Genomic DNA, 26,142 nt, shown 5'->3' with positions numbered 1-26,142 from the left:
CACCTCCCACGTTCCTTCCTTTTTAAGCTGTGGGCCATTAGAAAATGCGTTTTGGTTTTTCCAGGTGTCATCCTCCATAGTAATGTTTGCATTGTTCCATCTGACTATAATTGTCCTTCCCTGTCCCCAGTTTATCTTTATAATAAAGTTCAGTGTATTTGTTCTTCATGGGAGCACTTAGCTCACATCCTGTGTCCTTCGTAAAACCTTTACTTGATAATTACCTTTCTTCACTTGAGCTAGAAGTGCTTTCTTTCTCTTTTGAACTTCTGTGGGTGACCCTTATACATTGGATATCCCTTGTTAGATGTTGTGCAAATCTTATTTCAAAATCAATTTTTAAACCTTTGTCTTTTTAAGTAGACAGTTACCTTGTTAACCCCCTGTAGTTCTTCACACAGTGGCTGTATACATTTTGGAAGTACAGGAATAATATCTGTATTATAGACTTTATATGTAGCATGTACATGTATGTGTATATGTATATTTCTATATTAAGCTTTTGATACTTGGGAGGGGTATATATTAGTGGGACTGTAATATTACTGAATCCTTTTAATTGTATTGTTCTAACACTAGCTGAAAAAGTAACTTGACTTCTAATTTTAACTGTGGGGAAAATATATGTGATTCTCATTTTTCCAGGATTCGGGATACCATAGAACTATAGTTGTCAGAGTGATGAATTTTTAAAATCTTCCAGTAGAAAAAATACTCTGTCCTTTTTCACCTTGATTACGGATTGACTCTATTAGGCCTAAAAATAAAACATGAATTGTTTAAAGTGATTCAGTCGACATTTTCTTCTGTTTATCAGAGAAATCCTGTTCTGGTATTTAGTGTTTTGTGGTGGACAGTGTACTTTCTTGATGATTATTTTTATTCTTATAGCACATATCAGAGCACATACTAAATCTGTTTAATCTGTCAGTGAACTTTGGGTCTTCATTTAATGAAAAAGTATTTAAATGTCTAGTATATACCAGACATGCACAACAATGAATAAGATATATGGACTTTATGTTGGAGGGACTCATATCCTAGTGGTAAAGGGAGACATGTTTATAAATAAGTATAAGAAATTGTTACAGTTGTAGAAATATACAGTGAAGGCATAAAGAACCAAAATCCTGTAATCAGTCATTCCCATTTAAAAGTATGAAATTTAGTAAGCCCTAAATATGCCAGTGAATTCCCAATATATTACTTGTAATAATTAATTGAGATAATATAATTACTGTGTAGAAGATACAGATACTGTTATATTCTCTTTCTATAAATCATAAAATAAACCTAATTTAAATTAGGCTTAATTTAAAGTTATACAGTCGGTTCCTGTAATAGATCTGAGTGTTCTTCAACTCCAGTGATAGTGTTAGTAACTTATTTTTGTTTCAGAAGATAGTTGTATCCCAAGTAACCAATGCTGTATTGGTCTTAAATAGTAGAGACATTAATAGTTTAATAAGGGAGACTTTAATATTTCTAGTCAGATTTAACTTATGATTAGATTATACAGTTTATTGAAAATATAAGTAGCTTATTTTTAAAGGAGTCTTTATTAATTATCCAACCCCCCACACTCACAGAGTTGCATAGGAAAGCAAATATTATCACAAACTTGAAGTACTCACCAGTGGGCCAACAACTTAGAATACTGACCCATTAAGCAGAATTCTCGCAGCACCTTTGTGCACTCCTGTGCCTGATTCATCATACTTTGAGTTCAGCTGTGAGGTTTTCTGTGCAGCTACTCAACTCCGACTGTGAATGCCTCTGTGGGCCAGGGTGGGATGGAAATTAATTTTAGCACCTTACCATCAAAGAAGAAGGAGGTTGCCAGAGGTCAGTACAGCTCATTCCTGCCTGAGATGAGGACCAGGAGACATGGATGAATCCCCATGAGAATAATGGTAGGGGAAATACAGAGAAGAAATTATCTTGGGTGTCTTTAAAGAAGAAATGGTTAATTTAGAAATATGCAGAATTTGCTAAAGAAATGCATTTCATGGCTTTTACATTGTAGGCACTGCATATGTATATGGATTTAGGACCCCTAACACTGAAAGGTAGGTAGAGAGGTAGTACTCAGAAGGCCTATTAATGAACGTGCTCCGTGAGCCTGCCTCTACATTACTTTAATATGTAGCTTATTACTTTTTGGGGGCTAATTTTTCTGTTTCCAGTGGTGCCCATGTTCCATTTTTCTATAGTTATCCCACTTGAGACTTGCTGTTTGTACTGACATATCATAAGCAAAGCTCTGAATTCCACCCACTGCAGGAGAACAGTGGACTTCCTTCTCTTTATATACTAGAGTTAAATGTAATGGAAGAATTCCTGTTGATTGCTCAGACTTGCCTGTTGCTTGAGGCATTCTGTGATATGCTTAGTCCTTCGGAAAGAAAAAGTTGGGAAGTGGTCACTCATTTGTGGAGCATAACCAATAGCATGGAGGACAAGGGGCGTTAGAGAGTAGTAGGGAATTTGGGTAAATTGGAAGGGGAGGTGAACCATGAGAGACTATGGACTCTGAAAAACAGTCTGAAGGGTTTGAAGTGGCGGGGGGGTGGGAAGTTGGGGTACCAGGTGGTGGGTATTATAGAGGGCACAGCTTGCATGGAGCACTGGGTGTGGTGAAAAAATAATGAATAATGTTTTTCTGAAAATAAATAAATTGGGGGAAAAAAAAAAGTCTATGCAGAGTTGGTATTTTCTTCCTTAAATATTTGGTGGAAAACCCCACTGATGTGAACCAGGCCAGATTTCCTTGTAGGAAGCATTTTAACTACAGATTCAATTTCTTAAATAATATAGGGCTACCCATGTTATCTACTTACAAAATTTGCTAGTTCGTGTATTTCAAGAAAATTTACTATTTCATCTAAGCTTTTAAAAATTTGTGGGAGTGAAATTGTCTATAATGTTTTCTTAAAAATCTTTTGATAGCTCTAGTATCTGTATTGCTGCATATCTCATACCCAATATTGATCATTAGTGTCTTCCCTCTCTTTTCCATAATCTGGTTAAAGGTCCATTCATTCTTTTGATCCTCTCAAAAACACAGCTTTTGGCTTGCATGGACCACTGGGTGTGGTGAAAAAAAATGAATAACGTTTTTCTGAAAATAAATAAATTTTAAAAAAATTAAAAAAAAATAGGGTGGTCTGGCGCTCAAATGAGTTTATTGGGAGGGATTAGAAGCAGGGATGGGGAGTAATTGAAGGAATGCTTTAAGGAAAAAAGGTGTAAGTAGCTTTATTTTCCTATTTTATTAAACTGAAAATCTGCTTTTAGTAAACTAGCAACATGCATTTTTGTAGTATCTTGTTTAAGCTCTTTGGCCTTAGCAGCAGAATTTGATATGGATATTATCAAGTTCTTGATAGCTTTACCCTTGATGTCAGCAACCAGTTAGATAAGTTACAGTCCATTAGTACCCTCTGCTAATTAATTACAAGTGAAGTGAACTAGGTACTTCCTGAGCAGTAGGAAAAGGATCTAGAAGCAGGAAGATTGACTAGAAAATAGTCTCTTGCAACATGAAAGACTACATTCAAGTTCCTGCATCGGAACTCGACAAGCCCTATGAATTGACTTCAACAAGGGAGTCAAATCCATTTCTGTGGCTGAGTAGGTCCAATGATTTCATTTTGCTTGTTCTTAAGATGTTTACAAGTACAGAATTCTCTTCTTTAAAGTAGCTAATAGTGTTTCTTTGGTGATTACTGATGCCACAGTCATTTTAAACTTATATTATCGTCACTATATGGTCATTTTATGGAAATCTCAGTAAATTGAAAGATTTTAATTCTGGTTTCATGTATCTTTTCTATAGTTGGTAACTTTTCGTTCGTAATAACTAGTCAGGAGGGTGTTTCTGTTTCATTTTGGATTTTCTGGAGAAACTCACTGTCATCATTTACTTCCCTGCATGGTAGTGCATTTGTAGTGTGAGTCAGACCCATTCCTACAGTCGTGGTCATTGGTGATTTGTGGGGAGCTAAAATGTTTAGTTTAAAAATTGTCTAGTACTTGCATGTGTTATGGCAGTTACCCTTTGAAGTCATCTGATGTGGGCTGGGCTCTGCTCCTTATTAGCTGGGTGATGTTGGACAGATGGCCTCCCTAAGCCTGTTCCCCATTTATCAGAGGGAGATGATGGTAACTGCTTCAGAGAGTTGGTGTATGAATGAGGGATATCGGAAAATACTTAGTATAATGGTGCACACATCATGCTCAGAAAATGACATATTACTGCCCCCCCAAACTGGTACTGATACTATTTCTGAAAACTTATTGTGAACCGTATACAGAATTTGTTGAATTTTTTTTTTTATTCTAGTGTAGTTGGCATACAATATTACATTAGTTTCAGGTGCGACTTTTAAATGTTTCGTTTACAGCATAGATTTTCCTACGGTCACGAAGATTATCCCTAGGGCCCTCAAACACCTGCTTACCTCTTGTAGTATCTTTTATTGCATTACTATAGCTACCATTTTATTGAATGCTTACTATATGTTACCCTTTTCATTTTTTCTTTTCCCAGTAGGTACAAAGAAAGCATAACTGATGAGGAAGCATAGGTGTAGTAAGATAAAGTAACCTGCCTACCTGCTGGACAGGAAGAGACCTTGGGGTCACCCTGTCCTTTAACCCCATACTGCCTCTTTGGTATTTTCCTTTTTACTTCTGTTTCTCTCAGTAGACCTAAGCTTTCTGAAGGTAGAAGCTGGATGTGGTGTGTATTCCAAGTTCACATCTTTTCTAAAACCTCTTTAAACTAAAAGCAATGGCCACGGTCGCCAAACTGTGGAAAGAACCAAGATGCCCTTCAACGGATGAATGGATAAGCAAGATGTGGTCCATATACACTATGGAGTATTATGCCTCCATCAGAAAGGATGAATACCCAACTTTTGTAGCAACATGGACGGGACTGGAAGAGATTATGCTGAGTGAAATCAGTCAAGCACAGAGAGTCAATTATCATATGGTTTCACTTACTTGTGGAGCATAACAAATAGCATGGAGGACAAGGGGAGTTAGAGAGGAGAAGGGAGTTGGGGGAAATTGGAAGGGGAGGTGAACCATGAGAGACTATGGACTCTGAAAAACAATCTGAGGGTTTTGAAGGGGCGGGGGGTTGGGAGGTTGGTGGAACCAGCTGGTGAGTATTAGAGAGGGCACGGATTGCATGGAGCACTGGGTGTGGTGCAAAAATAATGAATACTGTTATGCTGAAAATAAAAATTAAAAAAAAAAAACTAAAAGCAATGTATGATTTCTGAAAGTGTCAATGTAAGTGAAACTTAATAGCTATTAAGACTCTTTTCTTATTGAAAATAACATAATTTACCATTTTGACAGGGAATTTGAAGCAGTAAGAGTTGTTTTTCCATCCCTTACTGGTCTCTTTGCCATGATACAATTTGAATGTACTATATTTGGCCTTGCATTAGTGTTAGCAGAGCATTCATTTGAATCTTCTTACCAGGTTGCAAGCTTTTTTCATCATTTCACTACCTAGCTTGCATAATAACCACTCAATACATATTTGATTTTAATTTATTTTAGTTTATTAATATTTATCTGAAGTATTTTTATATTTGTCATAGTAGACAGAGAAATATGACTTCTGCTTACTTGGCTTTTCTCTCCCTCGCCTGCCCCTTCTTTTCCTCTGGTAATAGGACCAGTGTTTGCTTTTGAACTCTATAAAGAGTTCAAGTGTTTTGATGTTCCTTAATCTGAAAAATTTTCCAGTGAACTCTTTGGAATTTTTTTTCTTCTGTTAAAGTAGAAAACATCCTGAACAATAGGTAGCATTTTATGTTATTAGCACATAGTGCCAAGTATATATGCTGAAATTAATTCTCTATTTTTTAATAAGTTTATAAACTCAAGGGCAGAGATCTTGTCTCTTAGCTTTTTTGTATTTATGGCATCTAGCATGGTCTTAGTTAGGCACATAATCAGTACACATGAAATAGTTAGATGTTGACTGATTTGACCACTAGTGTCTGTGGTGCTGTGGGAAGAGCATGGGGTTACAGAATTAAACACTGGGTTCTCACTCAGACAGTGTTGTTGAGTAAGTTACTTGGTCAGTTCTGCTGCACTTTCAACTCTTGTAGAGTAATGGTAGTAATACTTCACTAGTTTTGTAGAAATGTTATATATGCACAGTGCTCTATGATCACTAAAGATGCTCTACAAATCTTAAGTCTCTCTTGTTTTTATCACTTTATTGACTCTGCTCCACTGCAAATCTGGACTCCGTCTTAACTTGTTTTGGTCAGTGCTGGACACTTGGTTGACATTTGTTATATGACTGTGTGCAAAAATGGTGCATACTTCACGAGCAAAGTGAGATCTGGAAAAGTTGTCTCTTGCATAACCTTACTGTGTGAGAGAGTAGTAGAAGTCTGCTTACATCTGAGTTCTTTTAATTTCTAGCTAAAGCAGTATTTCATACTATATTTTGGTTTCTAAATACATACAAGGGCACACTTACACAGAGACACACATCCTCCAGTTTCGTAAATCATGGGAATAATTTTATAGTGACTCCAGACCAGCATTCCTGTTACTAGTTTGCAGGACAAGAAAACTAATTGCTCTCACTTACATAGTTCTTTCCAGATAACTGATGTGCTTTACCCAAGGCAATTTAGTCATTTAAGTGAAAGATTTGGAATGAACCCAGATATTCTGGATCCCAGTCCATTGCTCTTACCAAGATACCCATAACTGAAACTATGAAGAGCAGCCTTTGAGCATTTTTGAAATTCCTGGACTTTCCTTTGAGGTTGTTTCCCCCTCTAGTATAGTTCTTCATATGAAGCATTATGTAGATACACGTATTAATTGTTTTCACCAGGCATAAGGGAGCGGACTGTTCCTCAAGACCAATGTGGCTGGGACTGTGAGTGGATCGGGCCAGAAAATAAGAATGTAAGGCTGGGGACACAGAAGGTGTAGGAGATGAGATTAGAAAGGAAGTGAAGGGGTACGGAATAGATATTAGCTTTATAGGGTGAATTTGGTAGGGTGTGTGTGTGTGTGTGTACCGTGTGTACACCTGTACACACACACACACACCCCTAAACTATTTGATTTGGAATTTTGGAATAATTCATGAACATACTCACTTTGACCTGGTGTCTTTGGGGAGGGGACAGGACGTTTTTCATTTCTTAGTCAGTAATAGAATTTGCATTCCTGTTTTCTATTAGTGCCAATTTGCAGTTTTTCTTTTTAAGTAACTCATTAATATTCAGAATCTGAATTTCTAGGTCAGATTTACAGTATGAATAATCTTTGTACTTTGTGATTTTATTTTTTTTGACCAGGAGTGTGTTGCTGCTGTTCTGCTCTGCGTCCTCGCTACAAACGCCTGGTGGACAACATATTCCCTGAAGATCCAAAAGTAATTTGATCTACATCTACTGATCCTTCTCTTTGCTGACCCATCCTTATCCCCTGCTGACCTCCCTAAGGTTTCCCTAATTTCATTTCTCTACTTTTACTCCTAAATCCCATCATGTACAGTGCTATTTTTATATTTATCTTTTTTTTTTTTTACTTTAAAATGACCCATGCTTGCTTGTCTAATTTTCAGAACCTTTTTACAGATTAACTAAACATTTGAAATGATGGACAGATGGTGTTCTCCTGTCTAGATGGTTCCTATATTTAAGTATTACTTTTCAGAAATTTATGAACCTAGTGCCAGATTATTTGTACGAATGCTAAGAATAGAAAACCATAGAGATGGTTTTCTGCTCTCGCTTAGCTCACAGATAAGGAAATTGGCAATTACAATATTGTGTGAAAGAATGCTGTAATAGAGAGATGAAGTACAGGGCGCTTCTGGAGTAGGTCAGAATGATGCCTAATGTGGGCCTGGAGAACAGAGACCTTTAGGAAATGAAATCTAAGCTAAGATCTGAAGAGTAAATAGTTTGGCCACACAGTTTTCAAAGGAGAATTGAGAAGTAAAGGAATAATATCCCAGACAGTTTATTCTCTTTTTATTTAAATGCTTGTACATTTTTTATAGCCATTACTTTATTATGGAAAATTACTGTTTTCAGAGGAACTGAATTTGAATTATTTTGTTTGGCACTGTCCTGGGTTTCCCAAGATTCCTTTAGTCTAGTGTTAAATGGATATGAACAACAACAACAACAAAAAAATATTAGATGGGTTTAATTGCTTTATTTTAAAATGTAGCTGGGACACCTGGTTGGCTCAGTCCATAGAGGATATGATTTTTTATCATTGGGCTGTAGGTTCGAGTCCTCATTGGGTGTAGTGATTACTTAAAAATTAAAAAAATGTTTGCCAAGAAAATAAATAAAATATAGCCAATTACAGAAACCTTTTGGCTATCTTAACTTTTATATATTTCATGATATGTGAAATATCTCATTTTTAATCAGATTTGATTTAAATATTCAGCCATTTAGAAGAGGTTAATTTGTTATACACTGTTGGCTTCCAGATGCCTAGATAATTTGTGGCAGATTGAGACCAAAGATAAGGTACCCATCTTTAGTAGCTTTCCATCCATTGACTGACATGAAGCAACAGCATACTAAATATGAAGTCCTAAGGCATAAGTCAGTAAGCAAAATTTTAAGTAAAATAGGTAGTAAAGTTTTTGCCTTTAAAGCAGAGAGGTTTTACTGTGGTTTGGCAATCTCTGGGAAGCTTTCTCTGAGGAAATGAGATTTCCTGGGTTTTGAAGGATGTGTTGCCATCTGGAGAAGTGAGATTAGTCTCTTTGTTGCAAGTGAGGGGCCTTTAGAGAAAAGGCAAAGGAGTGCAAGAGAAAGCAAGGGGTACATTTGAGATTAAGAGCCTTCAAATGGAGCCTCATTGTAGAGGGTAATGGGTGGTAATCACGTTGACCACGATTTCTGATTTGAAATTCCAGTCATGTCATTTAATAGACTGAATATTCAGATCACTGTCCTGAGGAGCCCGGGGTATACGGTTACTGAAGATAAGGTGGAGGCTAGATTATGGAGGAAAGTGAGTGACAGACAAAGCTTCTCCTTTATCTACTTTAACTCCTAGGCAGTGAGAGAGTTTTGAACATTTGTGACCATGGGAGTGATGACAGGTAGATTAGATTAGTGATGACAGGTAGAGAATGGTTATAGAAAGAATCTTTATTTTTGCAAAGTATTGATTGATTGCCAAGTATTTAGATAAGATTTGTTCAAATGGAGATCTGTAAAGTAAGATATAAAAAAATTTATATAAACCTTGCATACATGTGGCATTTATAACCCTTTGACCTTATTTGTTGTTTTTAATTTATTGATCAACAATAAAAAATCATGTAGTAGATCCAAAATAGATCAGGCATACTGCCCAGAGTACAGAGGTCTACATGTTAAGTTCCTGCCTTCAAAGAGTGATCTAATGAGGGGGACCAAACCAGGTCTTAATAATTACTAGCCTTGTGGTCTTGGGCAAATACCTCAGTTTCTCATCACGAAATAGAAATTACAAATAGTGCCTATTTCATAAGATTCTCATGAGGATTAAATGAGTTAATAATATAATTATTTGCTCATGCTTTCTTCCCTAGTGTCTATGACTGTACCTGGCGCATAGTTAGCGCTTGACAAGTATTTACTTCTGAGTGAGAAACAGTCTTATAATGAGTGAGAAATAGAATGATAAAATATAATCTAGATAAGTACAGTGAGCTAAAGGAAAATATAGAGGATCCTCTTACCCAGTGTTTGAAAGGATGTTGGGAGGGTGCATTGAAGGCTTTTTGGAGGCCCTTGAGACCTGCAGGATGAGTAGGAGTTACCCAGGTGAGCTAGAGAAGCATCCCCAGGCAGAGGTGAGTTGAGTGAGAGGAATCATACAGACTGTATGATTCCGTCACTTGCTGCTGTTGATAATGCTGAAAAGCAGAGCAGTGATTGCCTGGGGAGGAAGAGATGCGCTGCAAAGGACATGATGAATCTTTTGCAAATGATAGAAATGTTTGTATCCTGTTTTTTAGTGGTGGTTTCACTGATAAACAGCTGTCATAGTTCAAATTATTACTTAGGTATAGTTTATTGTGTATAAATTTTTTCTCAATAAAATTAGGAATAAAAAAAATGGATGAGAGGCCATCAGATTTAAGTAATGATGTGGAAGAACTAATACAGAGGGAGAGGTTAAAAAACCAGGAAAGAGAGAGGCTGACTTGATGGAGCCAGATCCTGGCCCATGTGAAGCAAACAGCAAAAACATAGGCGAACTGATTTCTCCAAGACAAGTCCTCCAAAAATAGGGCACTTTGACTTTGCATGGGGCAGTGTTTCTTCAGGTTCTGTTGACCTTTTGATCCAGCTACTTCTTTGCTGTTGGATTATCCTGTGCATTGTGGGATGTTTATTAGCCTCCCAGGCCTCTACTACAGATACTAGTACACCCACCGCCCAGCTTTGACAACCCAAAATATCTCCAGTCATTGCCCTGGGGGAGTGAATTTACCGTGGTGGAAAACCACTGGTTTAGAGGGCACTGAGAAAGCAGGGGTGTTTTTGCCAGTAAATCCTAATCTGATGACTTCCATCTTTGCGAAGGAGAAGAGCTCATTTGATGTCAGAGAGGGAAGAGAGGTGGCAAAGTAGCAAGTTTGAGGAAAACCCAGTAGAAAAAAGTAGGTTGGTGATGGAGCAATGGCAAAATAGCCAGAGAATATGGAGGGGCCAGTTGAAAGTGCAGATTTTTAAAAATTTTTAGTTGTAGATTCATCACTTAACATAATTTTTCTGTCTCCCTTCCTATCTCCTCTAGCAATCCTAAATAGCATTTAGTTAACTTGGACTATATAGGACCAAAACATTTTAGGCTGATAATTGATTTGTTGTCTGAGGGTGGAGAGTACCATAAGACCCGTGGCCTGTCACCTTTTAGAGGGCAGAAACAAGTGAAAATTTGCCAGTCCCACACTGGGGTCCTCTTCTTGTTTTTTTAACATGTTGGCTAAGCAGAGATTTATGCAGTTCTTAATATCTTCTCAGTTATTAATTAAAAGAAGGCTTTATAATGATATCAACAAGTTTTGAATCATTTTAACATGTTCACTGTTGTATATATAAAGGAGTAAAATAGGCTTAACAACAGTGTAAAATTTTAAAATCGAAATAAATTTGTTTGAGACCTTTTCACTAAAATACAACCATTCCTGGGGCCCTGGGTGGCTCGTTGGGTTAAGTGTCTGCCTTTGGCTCAGGGATCGAGCCCTACATGGGGCTCCCGGCTCCATGGGGAACCTGCTTCTCCCTCTCCCTCTGTCTGCTGTTCCCCCTGCTTGTACGGTCTCTCTTTGTCTCAAATAAATAAAATCTTTTAAAAAATAAATAAATAAAGTACATCCCATTTCCTATATACTGTAGTTAGTTGAGCTGTTTCTCTATTTAGGAAGGTGTTAGAACAATTCATTGCTTGTGAAGGTACTTTTAAATATTCTTCCTGAATAAGGGCATTTCTTTAACTTTCTGGAAATTCTATATCCAGAATTGTGACTATTTACAGTAAGGAGGTTATAGCCAGAAAGGTTCAGCATAAATAATGGATTAATCACGAAACCCAAAAGGGGACATGTGAAGCAAACAATGCTTAAAAGTAAAAAATAACTATGAAAATATAGATAGCCTATTTATCTTGCCATTCTTCTTATTTTTAGGATGGCCTTGTTAAAGCCGACATGGAGAAATTGACATTTTATGCAGTATCTGCTCCAGAGAAACTGGACCGAATTGGTTCTTACTTAGCAGAAAGGTTGAGCAGGGATGTTGTCAGACATCGTTCTGGGTAAGAAAACTAATTGCTGCTAATACTATGTCTCTGAAAATTCTTCCTGAGTTACATAATTCTTTACATTTTTTGGTCATCGAGTCATGCAAAGATGATATGTGGAAGATAAAACCTTGTAACATGTTACAAGGAAATATGTATACTGTATAGATGTTTGCAGGTTTTATTACTTTTCTGATGGTCATGTTTTAAGAATAGACATGTGAGTTAACAGAGTTGCCTTTAGCTTAAGCATCCGTTGATATCTGGTATTCTAATATTTCTGTAATGGAAATAATAGAAATTGAATCCCTTAATGTTTTTACCTTTCGGTAGAATAATAAAAGAGAACATTAGGCTTATATATTGAGGTCCAGAGAATGTAAGCATGTTGATTTGGAGCTGTGCTAGCTGTATACCTACCTATAAATCAGGGTCTGCCATCCTACTCCATTCTCTATGCTTGAACATAGTAACTTGGATAATTTGGATTATAAGTACTTTTCCATATTCATTTTATGATCCTTGTTTCTTAGAGTACTCCATTCTTCAGGTGATACTTGTTTTCTCTACTTCCATGTGGTTACCTCTTAAAACATTTTAGCAAGTCTTAGAGTTACTGAAACAAAGTTATTGAAAGTCAATTTTAATTTTTAAAATCTGATGAATTGTAAGGTTAACTTCATGAGATGTTTCCTTATGAGGCTCTGTTGTTGCTGGTGACGTTTTTTACACTCATTTACAAATACATATAGATTATATTGGAAACTTCAGGCACATTGCTTATAGTAACTCGTTTGGGTCAGATACAAAGATAGATGGTTAGAAATCTGGAAAATAGAAAATGTCCGTGTTTCCAAAGAAAAATATATACAAAGCTAATGTTAAACTTTAGAAGAGTTTGGGGGGAGGAGTCAAGATGGCGGAGAAGCAGCAGGCTGAGACTACCTCAGCTAGCAGGAGATCAGCTAGAGAGCTTAACTAAAGATTGCAAACACCTGCAAATCCATCGGCCGATCGAAGAGAAGAACAGCAATTCTAGAAACAGAAAAACAACCACTTTCTGAAAGGTAGGACTGGCGGAGAAGTGAATCCAAAGCGACGGGAAGATAGACCCCGGGGGGAGGGGCCGGCTCCCGGCAAGCGGCGGAGCAGCGGAGCACAAAATCGGGACTTTTAAAAGTCTGTTCCGCTGAGGGACATCGCTCCGGAGGCTAAACCGGGGCGAAGCCCACGCGGGGTCAGCATGACCTCAGGTCCCGCGGGGTCACAGAAGGATCGGGGGTGTCTGAGTGTCGCAGAGCTTGCGGATATTGGAACGGGAAAGCCGGCTGCAGAGACAGAGCCGACAGTGAGCTCGCAGCTCGGAGTTGCCTTGAACCGGCCGCAAGCTCGGTGAGCTCGGAGCGCGGCCGGAGGTTGGGCAGACGCGAGTTACTGGGAGCTGTTCTCTGAGGGCGCACAGGGGAGCGGGGCCCCGGGCTCTCGGCTCCTCCGGGCGGGAGACCAGGAGGCCGCCATTTGTATTCCCGTCCTCCAGAACTCTACGGAAAGCGCTCAGGGAACAAAAGCTCCTGAAAGCAAACCCGAGCAGATCACTCAGCCCGGCCCCTGGTAAGGGCGGTGCAATTCCGCCTGGGGCAAAGACACTTGAGAATCACTACACCAGGCCCCTCCCCCAGAAGATCAACAAGAAATCCAGGCAAGACCAAGTTCACCTACCAAGGAGTGCAGTTTCAATACCAAGGAGAGAACAGCAGAATTCCAGAGGAGGAGAAAACAAACCACGGAACTCATGGCTTTCTGCCTGTGATTTTTTAGTCTTACAGTTAATTTAATTTTTTTCTTTTTCTTTTTTTTTGCTCTTCTTCTGCTAAAATTTTTTATAACTTTTACCCTTTTCTTTTTTAATGTTTTTTAACTAGATTATCTAATATATATATTTTTTTCTTTTTTATACTTTTCTTCATTTTCTTTTTTTTTAATTCTTTTTTTTTCTTTTTTTTTCTTTCTTTCTTTTTGAACCTCTTTTTATCCCCAAATCAGAAGAGATCCTAATCTCTTCAATCTTTTTGTTTTCTTAATTCTTTTTTAAATTCTTGATTGAATTTTTAATTCAATCTCTTTTTTTTTTTTAATTCTCTTTTTCTTTTTTTTTCTTTCTTTCTTTTTGAACCTCTTTTTATCCCCAAATCAGAAGAGATCCCAATCAGAAGAGATTGGGAGATCCCAATCAGAAGAGATTGGGAGATCCCAATCAAAGGAGATCCCAATCAGAGGAGATCCCTCACCCAATCGTGAGGGGGGAGAAATCCCCCCTCACGATTTGGGATCTCTTCTGATTTGGTTAAAGCATATTTTCCTGGGATTGTTGCCACCCTTTTAGTATTTTACTTGCTCCTTCATATACTCTTAGCTGGACAAAATGACAAGTCGGAAAAATTTACAACAAAAAAAAGAACAAGAGGCAGTACCGAAGGCTAGGGACCTAATCAATACAGACATTGGTAATATGTCAGATCTAGAGTTCAAAATGACAATTCTCAAGGTTATAGCCGGGCTTGAAAAAGGCATGGAAGATATTAGAGAAACCCTCTCCAGAGATATAAAAGCCCTTTCTGGAGAAATAAAAGAACTAAAATCTAACCAAGTTGAAATCAAAAAAGCTATTAATGAAGTTCAATCAAAAATGGAGGCTCTCACTGCTAGGATAAATGAGGCAGAAGAAAGAATTAGCGATATAGAAGACCAAATGACAGAGAATAAAGAAGCTGAGCAAAAAGAGGGACAAACAGCTACTGGACCATGAGGGGAGAATTCGAGAGATAAGAGACACCATAAGACGAAACAACATTAGAATAATTGGGATTCCAGAAGAAGAAGAAAGAGAGAGGGGAGCAGAAGGTATACTGGAGAGAATTATTGGGGAGAATTTCCCCAATATGGCAAAGGGAACGAGCATCAAAATTCAGGAGGTTCAGAGAACGCCCCTCAAAATCAATAAGAATAGGCCCACACCACGTCACCTAATAGTAAAATTTACAAGCCTTAGTGACAAAGAGAAAATCCTGAAAGCAGCCCGGGAAAAGAAGTCTGTAACATACAATGGTAAAAGTATTAGATTGGCAGCTGACTTATCCACAGAGACCTGGCAGGCCAGAAAGAGCTGGCATGACATTTTCAGAGCACTAAACGAGAAAAACATGCAGCCAAGAATACTATATCCAGCTAGGCTATCATTGAAAATAGAAGGAGAGATTAAAAGCTTCCAGGACAAACAAAAACTGAAAGAATTTGCAAACACCAAACCAGCTCTACAGGAAATACTGAAAGGGGTCCTCTAAGCAAAGAGAGAGCCTACAAGTGGTAGATCAGAAAGGAACAGAAACAATATACAGTAACAGTCACCTTACAGGCAATACAATGGCACTAAAATCATATCTCTCAATAGTTACCCTGAATGTTAATGGGCTAAATGCCCCAATCAAAAGACGCAGGGTATCAGAATGGATAAAAAAACAAAACCCATCTATATGTTGCCTCCAAGAAACTCATTTTAAACCCGAAGACACCTCCAGACTTAAAGTGAGGGGGTGGAAAAGAATTTACCATGCTAATGGACATCAGAAAAAAGCAGGAGTGGCAATCCTTATATCAGATCAATTAGATTTTAAGCCAAAGACTATAATAAGAGATAAGGAAGGTCACTATATCATACTCAAAGGGTCTGTCCAACAAGAAGATCTAACAATTTTAAATATCTATGCCCCCAACGTGGGCGCAGCAAACTATATAAACCAATTAATAACAAAATCAAAGAAACACATCAACAATAATACAATAACTTTAACACTCCCCTCACTGAAATGGACAGATCATCCAAGCAAAAGATCAACAGGGAAATAAAGGCCTTAAATGATACACTGGATGAGATGGACATCACAGATATATTCAGAACATTTCATCCCAAAGCAACAGAATACACATTCTTCTCTAGTGCACATGGAACATTCTCCAGAATAGATCACATCCTCGGTCCTAAATCAGGACTCAACCGGTATCAAAAGATTGGGATCATTCCCTGCATATTTTCAGACCACAATGCTCTGAAGCTAGAACTCAACCACAAGAGGAAGTTTGGAAAGAACACAAATACATGGAGACTAAACAGCATCCTTCTAAAGAATGAATGGGTCAACCGGGAAATTAAAGAAGAATTGAAAAAAATCATGGAAACAAATGATAATGAAAATACAACGGTTCAAAATCTGTGGGACACAACAAAGGCAGTCCTGAGAGGAAAATATATAGTGGTACAAGCTTTTCTCAAGAAACAAGAAAGGTCTCAGGTACACAACCTAACCCTACACCTAAAGGAGCTGGAGAAAGAACAAGAAAGAAACCCTAAGCCCAGCAGGAGAAGAGAAATCATAAAGATCAGAGCAGAAATCAATGAAATAGAAACCAAAAAAACAATAGAACAAATCAACCAAACTAGGAGCTGGTTCTTTGAAAGAATTAATAAAATTGATAAACCCTTGGCCAGAATTATCAAAAAGAAAAGAGAAAGGACCCAAATAAATAAAATCATGAATGAAAGAGGAGAGATCACAACTAACACCAAAGAAATACAAACTATTATAAGAACATACTATGAGCAACTCTACACCAACAAATTTGACAATCTGGAAGAAATGGATGCATTCCTAGAAACATATAAACTACCAAAATTGAACCAGGAAGAAATAGAAAGCCTGAACAGACCCATAACCAGTAAGGAGATTGAAACAGTCATTAAAAATCTCCAAACAAACAAAAGCCCAGGGCCAGATGGCTTCCCGGGGGAATTGTACCAAACATTTAAAGAAGAACTAATTCCTATTCTCCTGAAACTGTTCCAAAAAATAGAAATGGAAGGAAAACTCCCAAACTCATTTTATGAGGCCAGCATCACCTTGATCCCAAAACCAGACAAGGATCCCATCAAAAAAGAGAGCTATAGACCAATATCCTTGATGAACACAGATGCAAAAATTCTCACCAAAATACTAGCCAATAGGATTCAACAGTACATTAAAAGGATTATTCACCACGACCAAGTGGGATTCATCCCAGGGCTGCAAGGTTGGTTCAACATCCGCAAATCAGTCAATGTGATACAACACATCAATAAAAGAAAGAACAAGAACCATATGATACTCTCAATAGATGCTGAAAAAGCATTTGACAAAGTACAGCATCCCTTCCTGATCAAAACCCTTCAAAGTGTAGGGATAGAGGGCACATACCTCAATATCATCAAAGCCATCTATGAAAAACCCACTGCAAATATCATTCTCAATGGAGAAAAACTGAAAGGTTTTCCACTAAGGTCAGGAACACGGCAGGGATGTCCATTATCACCACTGCTATTCAACATAGTACTAGAAGTGCTAACCTCAGCAATCAGACAACAAAAGGAAATTAAAGGCATCCAAATCGGCAAAGAAGAAGTCAAATTATCACTCTTTGCAGATGATATGATACTCTATGTGGAAAACCCAAAAGACTCCACTCCAAAACTGCTAGAACTTATACAGGAATTCAGTAAAGTGTCAGGATATAAGATCAATGCACAGAAATCAGTTGCATTTCTCTACACCAACAACAAGACAGAAGAAAGAGAAATTAAGGAGTCAATCCCATTTACAATTGCACCCCAAACCATAAGATACCTAGGAATAAACCTAACCAAAGAGGCTAAGAATCTATACACAGAAAACTATAAAGTACTCATGAAAGAAATTGAGGAAGACACAAAGAAATGGAAAAATGTTCCATGCTCCCTGATTGGAAGAATAAATATAGTGAAAATGTCTATGCTACCTAAAGCAATCTACACATTTAATGCAATTCCTATCAAAGTACCATCCATCTTTTTCAAAGAAATGGAACAAATAATTTTAAAATTTATATGGAACCAGAAAAGACCTCGAATAGCCAAAGGGATATTGAAAAACAAAGCCAAAGTTGGTGGCATCACAATTCCGGACTTCAAGCTTTATTACAGAGCTGTCATCATCAAGACAGCATGGTACTGGCACAAAAACAGACACATAGACCAATGGAACAGAATAGAGAGCCCAGAAATAGACCCTCAACTCTATGGTCAACTAATCTTCGACAAAGCAGGAAAGAATGTCCAATGGAAAAAAGACAGCCTCTTCAATAAATGGTGTTGGGAAAATTGGACAGCCACGTGCAGAAAAATGAAATTGGACCATTTCCTTACACCACACACAAAAATAGATTCAAAATGGATTAAGGACCTCAATGTGAGAAAGGAATCCATCAAAATCCTTGAGGAGAACACAGGCAGCAACCTCTTCGACCTCAGCCGCAGCAACATCTTCCTAGGAACATCGCCAAAGGCAAGGGAAGCAAGGGCAAAAATGAACTTTTGGGATTTCTTCAAGATCAAAAGCTTTTGCACAGCAAAGGAAACAGTTAACAAAACCAAAAGACAACTGACAGAATGGGAGAAGATATTTGCAAACGACATATCAGATAAAGGACTAGTGTCCAAAATCTATAAAGAACTTAACAAACTCAACACCCAAAGAACAAATAATCCAATCAAGAAATGGGCAGAGGACATGAACAGACGTTTCTGCAAAGAAGACATCCAGATGGCCAACAGACACATGAAAAAGTGCTCCATATCACTCGGCATCAGGGAAATACAAATCAAAACCACAATGAGATATCACCTCACACCAGTCAGAATGGCTAAAATCAACAAGTCAGGAAATGACAGATGCTGGCGAGGATGCGGAGAAAGGGGAACCCTCCTACACTGTTGGTGGGAATGCAAGCTGGTGCAACCACTCTGGAAAACAGCATGGAGATTCCTCAAAATGTTGAAAATAGAACTGCCCTATGACCCAGCAATTGCACTACTGGGAATTTACCCTAAAGATACAAACGTAGTGATCCAAAGGGGCACGTGCACCCGAATGTTTATAGCAGCAATGTCCACAATAGCCAAACTATGGAAAGAACCTAGATGTCCATCAACAGATGAATGGATCAAGAAGATGTGGTATATATACACAATGGAATACTATGCAGCCATCAAAAGAAACGAAATCTTGCCATTTGCGACAACATGGATGGAACTAGAGCATATCATGCTTAGCGAAATAAGTCAAGCAGAGAAAGACAACTATCATATGATCTCCCTGATATGACGGAGTGGTGATACAACATGGGGGCTTAAGTGGGTAGGAGAAGAATCCATGAAACAAGATGGGATAGGGAGGGAGACAAACCATAAGTGACTCTTAATCTCACGAAACAAACTGTGGGTTGCTGGGGGGAGGGGGGTTGGGAGAAGGGGGGTAGGGTTATGGACATTGGGGAGGGTATGTGCTTTTGGGTAAATTGGAAGGGGAGGTGAACCATGAGAGACTATGGACTCTGAAAAACAATCTGAGGGGTTTGAAGTGGCGGGGGGGGTGGGAGGTTGGGGTACCAGGTGGTGGGTATTATAGAGGGCACAGCTTGCATGGAGCACTGGCTGTGGTGAAAAAAATAATGAATACTGTTTTTCTGAAAATAAATAAATTGAAAAAAAAATAAAAAAAAAAATAAAGAGTGGGTGAGGAGTATAAAAAAAAAACAAAAAACTTTAGAAGAGTTTGGAAAGGAGACTGTGTGGTGGTAGTACAGTATAGTTTCGTATACTTCAGTACGAGGGTTATTATGTAATCTAAGGTCATTACTGTTTGTGAGAAGTAAGATTTCACTTAGGAACTACTAAATTTGCCTTTTTCCTTTCTGTGCATTTACATTTGATTATCTCAATGAAGAAGCACCTAAGAGAATTTGGAGAGCTAGTAATCTTTTGACATTACCTTTCTCTTAAACTTAGGTATGTTTTAATTGCTATGGAGGCTTTGGACCAGCTTCTTATGGCTTGCCATTCTCAGAGCATCAAGCCATTTGTGGAAAGCTTTCTTCATATGGTAGCAAAGCTGCTAGAATCAGGGGAACCAAAGCTTCAAGTTCTTGGAACAAATTCTGTGAGTAGAACTGTTCTCTTTCAGGTTAATTAGCATATCTAGATTGATCTCTTCTTAGAATGTTTTCACCTGATAAAAACAAATGCTCTGGTCAGGGGATGTGGACAAACAATGGAAATGTGGATGATTAGAACACGGTCTTTAGGGGTGCCTGGCTCTTTCTGTCAGCAAAGCATGCAACTCAATCTTGAGGTTGTGCATTTGAGCCCACTTGGGATATAGAGATTATTTAAATATAAAATCTTAAAAAAAAACCACAAAAACAAAAGCACTCTCTCTAGCTTTTTCTGTTGCTTCTTGTGAAATCTGTGATACAGCCCATGATTGAGGAATGAAATTTTCTGCAGGTTTGGGACTAACTGAGGTTATCATTGAAGCACAGTCATTGTCTAGGAAATGGAGAAGAGCTTTTATTTTATTTTTTAAGATTTTATTTATCTATAACACAGAGATAGTGAGAGAGGGAACGCAAGTACAGGGGAGCTGGAGAGGGAGAGGCAGGCTCCCCAATCAGCGGGGAGCCCAACATGGGGCTCAATCCCAGGACTCTGGGATCATGACCTGAGTCAAAGGCAGACACTTAACAACTGAGCCACCCAGGCGCCCCTGGAGAAGAGCTTTTAGAGTAAGACCTTTTCTTCTAGAGAGTGGGCTTACTCACGCAAAAGAAACTGGGTTAAAGTGTTAAAGTTAATATTTATAATGCTATATTCTTGATTTTTCTCGTTTGTTAAAAAATTTCTTTTGTATGTATATAGTGTTTATGATTTTTGTATGTTTCGCTTGATGCTTATTTGGATAGTTCTTGTTAATGTAACAAATAATGGATGAAAATAAATGTGTTCCAAATGTTCCAAAAGGTGATAACATGTTTATATTTTTTGGGTTTTTTTGTGCTTTTTTTTTTAGTTTGTCAAATTTGCAAATATTGAAGAAGACACACCATCCTATCACAGACGTTATGACTTTTTTGTATCTCGCTTCAGTGCCATGTGTCATTCCTGTCACAGTGATCCAGAAATACGAACAGAGTATGTATTATTTTACTCTTTGACTTATTATTCAGTAGACTCTGCACCCAGCATGGAGGCTTAAACTCACGACCCTGATGAGATTAAGACCTGTGCTGAGATCAAGGGTTGGATGCTTAACCGACTGGGCCACCCAGGCACCCCTACTCTGTGACTTAAAGTCCTAGAGTAGTTTATTAATGAGTTCTGTGTTTTGATTATTATAAGACATAATAGTATATTACATAACGATTACCAAAGGAAATGGGAAAATACACTTTTTCTTGAAATATGACTTTCTATCACTGTTAAAAGGACTGGCTGAAATAGCCCAACTGAGACTGGTTTCTCAGTTTAGTCTTTTATCTTCTTCTTATCTCTGTTTCTTGTTCCTTTATGGAATATGAACTCCCAAGAGGACAGGGTTCTTGTTTTGAGGCCTGGTGTATCACTAGTTTGATAGGTGCCGAGCACATAGTAGGCTCTCAGTAAGTACTTTTTAAATGAATACATACATAAATTGAATGAATGAAAAAATATTACTGAATCATTGTCAGTCTGAGTTTATCCTAACAACTGATTTGGGTGTTTTTAAACATTTCTTCTGGATACTTGTTAGTATCTGGAATCAAATATTTAAACTGCAGGCACAGTCTATAGATTGATATATATGTGGAAATGAGAAACTAAAGTTAGGAATTGAAATAAAAATGAATCTGGTAAATAAAAAGTAGTTGAGTTTTATGATACTACACCTGAAAAGAAAGAGACTAACCTGAATTCAGAGAGTTATTGTAGGCAGTTTGAAGTCAAGATTTAGCATGTTTGTAATTTTTAGTTTTCTTTTAAAATAAGGGATGTGCAGAAATATAACTAGCTTTTAATGTGCAAACTTACAGTGTTGGTTTATACAAAGCAAAACAAATGTAAAAAGTTACTTTAACATGGAGAGAGAAAGCTGAGAAGGGATTTACTAGTTGTTTTCAGATACAAGCACATTGTCTGACATGTCGTAGGTATAATTTTCCCTCAGTTTAGTATTGGCCAATTTGAATTATGCTGTTACTCTTTATTATGAGTGTAGAGCCTTAGAAAGGTAGAGATAACTGTAACTGTCTTTCTAATTTCCTCTTTTTTCCAGTTACCATTAAAATCCTTTTTTTTTCCTCCCTAAAGTACATTTAAAATTTTTTTAAATAAAATTTCCCCCCCTTCTGGGCTGCCTGGGTGGCTCAGCAAGGGGTCTGCTTGAGGTTCTACCTCTCTGTCTTCCCTTCCTCCAGCTTGCACACACACATACACGCTCTCTCTCTCAAATGAATCTTAAAAAAAAGAAATAAAAAAATTTTTCTCTGTTCTCAAAGGCTGATGTTAACTTATTAATGGGGCAAAAAGGTATAAAGATTACCTAAAGAAAAGGATAGATTTTAAAGATTTTGACAATTTTGTTTTCTTTTAAAATATGGCAAATATATCGAATGTAGTATTTCTTTTGTTTAGTATCGTAAAGATTACTAAATATACAGATATTTCTCAAATTTTGATTGACGTGAGTTTCACATATAAACCAGTGTAGGTGAAAAGTGTTTGTGCTATCCATAGTTATTTATGAAATTTAGGGTTGTCTGTATGGCTCATTTGGTTAAGTGGCTCACTCTTGATTTTAGTTCAGGTCCTGTTCTCAGAGTCTTGGGATTGAGCCGGTCATTGGGCTCCATGCTCTGTGGGAAGTCTGCTTGGGGATTCTCTCCTTTCCCACCCCCATCTCAAATAAATAAATAAATCCTTAAAAAAAAAAGTTCAAAATTTATTATTTATGATGCCTTATTTTTAGGTATGTACTGCCCCCTAGTGCAAGATCTTGTATTTTGAACACATTTTCCACTAATATTTATTTATAAAAAGAAACTTGAAATTTTCTAAATACAAATGAAAGGCTTTATGGTGCTTTTTTCTGAGTCTTTCCAGAATTATATATTTGAAGTTGCAAAATGACATTTTGTTTGAATCAGTGAGATAAATGAGTATGTTAAAAAGCTTTTAAGATTCAAGGTTTGTTTGTTTGTTTCCACTTTGTTTTAAATAAAAGTGCTTTTGGTTTTCTTCAGGCATAACTGAGTTATCTGTCATTCCCTTTTTTTTTTTTTTTTAAGCAAAACTGTATCAAATAGAATTCAGGGGACTAGGAAATGGTGCTGAAAACTTAAGATTTTCTTAACATATTTGCCTTACAGAAATGGTTCTACCTGTAAAGTCATACATCATAACCTTTTTTTTTATAAAGTTTTTTCTTTTTTTTAGGATTTTATTTATTTATTTGAGAGAGAGAGAGCATGAGAGGGGAGAAGGTCAGAGGAGGGAGAAGCAGACTCCCTGTGGAGGTGGGAGCCCAATGCAGGACTTGATCCTGGGACTCCGGGATCATGACCTGAGCCGAAGGCAGCTGCTTAACCAACTGAGCCACCCAGGCACCCTGTACATCATAATCTTAATTATTAAACTCTAATTTCCTAAGCAACCTTCAGTTATGGTAGCAGTCATCTTTGTCATAATAATGATTAACAATAGCAGGAGCAGCTAACACTTATTGAGTAATGTGTGCCAGTTTAATGTTTTATTGGATAAGCACTGTAATGAATTAGCTCATTAACTCATTTAGAGCCTTACAATATTCTTGTGCTTTAGGCAGAATTCCTTCATGGCTAGCATATATTGGTTAGGCCAGATCTAGATCTGAATTGGATGCCAGCTGTTTATCTGTAGTATCTATAGATCCTCCTCCTTTTGAACAAAGGCATCACCATCTGCTGCCCTCCATTTAGGCTGCTATGTCATGAGGCATCAGCCATCCTCCTGGTGGCATCTTGTTCATGTGCTCCGTGCCACCTTGTGCTTAGTCCTCTCATCACCCAAGGAGTGATGCAGGCACACAAAGCAGATACCGTGATAGTAATGTTAGTCTTGCCAGCTTGTGATAGCTGTACAAGAGTCTCTAAGGCTTTGTTTTAGAAAGTGACGTGTATAGACACAGCTTTGAAATAGGCAACATCTGTCTTTGTTTCCTGTTCACTTTCTTACCTCTTTAGGATCCTGTTATCCTTTTCTCCATCTGCCATTCCTGAATGCCTGTGTTAGGTCCTCTTGGGTGAGCACAGTCACCCCCTTCCCCATAGCTTTCATTCTTCAAAATCTGTAACTTTTAGAAGACTGTGCTGGGTGAGCTAAATAAACCTCTCTTGGTGAATATTTTGGTAGTAGCAAAAAAAAAAGGAAATAAATAACAATCAAATTGGGCCAGAAAGAAGTTGTTTGGGGGCAAATGGGTGACCAGGTTAGCTCTGCTTTTGAGATTCTTCCTCCCCGGCTTTTATATGCTGTTTTCTAATGTTTTTTTCTTTTCATTCTTGAACCTGTAGACTTTGAAAAAAAAAAAAAAAGAAGAAGAAGAGTGAGGAGGAGTGAAAAGCTTGAGAAAGTTGTGGGTTGTGGGTTGTGATGGGATAATAGGGCAAGAGAATTCTCTCCGTATGAGGATTTTCAGTCACACATATACATGGTGTGTACATAGGTTAGTATACATGGGTCTGTATGTTTAAACATGGCAGAGGTTGTCTGTACTCCCATTTTGATAGTTCTCATTTGTCACAATACCTTTATGGGAACCAGCTTAGTCTTCTTCTCTGTGGACTGTGGGGAGTCAGAGGAGAGGTCCTTGGGGATAAACAGTGAAAAAGTCTGAGAAAGCACTGAAGGGAGTTCAAGAGGAGTGAGATCTTGTTTTCACTCAGCTTCTGAGACTTCCAGGCAAGAAATGGAAAGAATCTAGTTCATACTAGTTTAAATTATCGTCACCCCTTAGAAAAACCTAATGCTTTTGATTAAATTCTTTTCTATAAAAAATAATAAATGAACTTGATATTATTATATTTTACAGTCCTTTTAAACTTTAAATACTGATTTTTAAAAGACGGTATTCAGAGTAAATCTTGGGGCACCTGGCTGGGTCAGTCAATAGAGCCTGCGACTCTTAATCTTGGGATTGTGAGGTTGAGCCCTGCCTGCATTTGGGTAACGATTATATTAAAAAACTAAAAAACAAAAACAAAAACAAAAAACATAAATCTCTTTTAGAACTACCATATCTCTATCTTAGATTTTTGAGATATTAATTTCTTAGACTTGTGTTACTTTCATTTTGTTGACTTGCGATAACAGTATTTACTTGGCATCCATGTTCTTAGCTAAATAGGCAGACTTGTTAAATCTTTTTCATGACTCAATTTTTTCTTTTTTATAGAATCCGAATTGCTGGAATCAGGGGTATTCAAGGAGTGGTTCGCAAAACAGTTAATGATGAACTTCGGGCTACCATTTGGGAACCCCAGCATATGGATAAAATTGTTCCATCCCTGTTGTTTAACATGCAAAAGATAGAAGAGACTGACAGGTATGGAATAAAGATACTGCGGTTGAGGGTGTGTTATTTTTATATATGTGTTTGTGGGCTTGCTTGCCAGGATGAGCAAATTTGTCCTTAGTATTGTATAAGTAGTAGTCTCATAAACTTGAATGAGTTTAAATATTCTCCTTTCTGAAAAAATTATTCATCTTTAGGCTTAGTAAACCACAGATTCTTACTCACACATTTAAGGTTTTATTTCTTTTAGAGTAAATTTACACTTGCTGCTTGTTGCTGAGCATCCAAATTGCTGTTTGAATTAATACTAAAAGTTGCAAGTGTGAGAAATAGAAATCACAGCTGAACATCTGTTATTCTTTAGAGACCCGGGATGCTAGTTCTTAGGCAGTTAGAACTAACCAAAATAATAATGATCGTAATTGCTATTCACTTTTTTAAACAAAAGGTTAGACTGTGTTTGTTTCTTATTCTTAGGTTGTTTTGGGAGAAAAGGAAAACATTTTAACATTTCTGTGGAGTGGAGTTTGTTCTGTTAGCTGTTAAAACTGGTGTTAAAGTTCTTTCATGTGGCTTTCTTCATTTCCCTTTTTTTTTTCCCAGTCGCACAGGTCCTCCTCCCTCCCCTCCTGCCACTGACAAAGAAGAGAATCCCGCTGTGCTGGCCGAAAACTGTTTCAGAGAACTGCTGGGTCGAGCAACTTTTGGGAACATGAACAATGCTGTTAGACCAGTTTTTGCGTAAGGGCTTGGTATTTTCCTGGTTATTTGTGACTGTGATGTATTGATTCTGTGTTCATTTCCTTGCAGAGGAATCTTTTTGCTG

General features: G+C 37.6%; 1 protein-coding gene across 2 annotated transcripts in view; it reads left to right on the top strand.

The window, feature by feature from the left end:
- Window positions 1-26,142, top strand: part of EFR3A (EFR3 homolog A) — a 117,528-nt gene that overhangs the window by 34,136 nt on the left and 57,250 nt on the right. The window contains exons 2-7 of one of the 2 annotated variants that reach the window (XM_044244933.1): window positions 7,359-7,435; window positions 11,717-11,844; window positions 19,739-19,889; window positions 20,799-20,920; window positions 25,197-25,346; window positions 25,920-26,057. In XM_044244933.1, the coding sequence (XP_044100868.1) occupies window positions 7,359-7,435; window positions 11,717-11,844; window positions 19,739-19,889; window positions 20,799-20,920; window positions 25,197-25,346; window positions 25,920-26,057 (766 nt within the window). The other variant, XM_044244934.1, reaches the window with a different exon arrangement.

The sequence above is a fragment of the Neovison vison genome, chromosome 4 (assembly GCF_020171115.1).
Source record: "Neovison vison isolate M4711 chromosome 4, ASM_NN_V1, whole genome shotgun sequence".
In the NCBI taxonomy this organism is placed as follows: domain Eukaryota; kingdom Metazoa; phylum Chordata; class Mammalia; order Carnivora; family Mustelidae; genus Neogale; species Neogale vison.
Note: the sequence above shows the minus strand (reverse complement) of the source record. Positions and strands in the feature narration are given on the sequence as shown.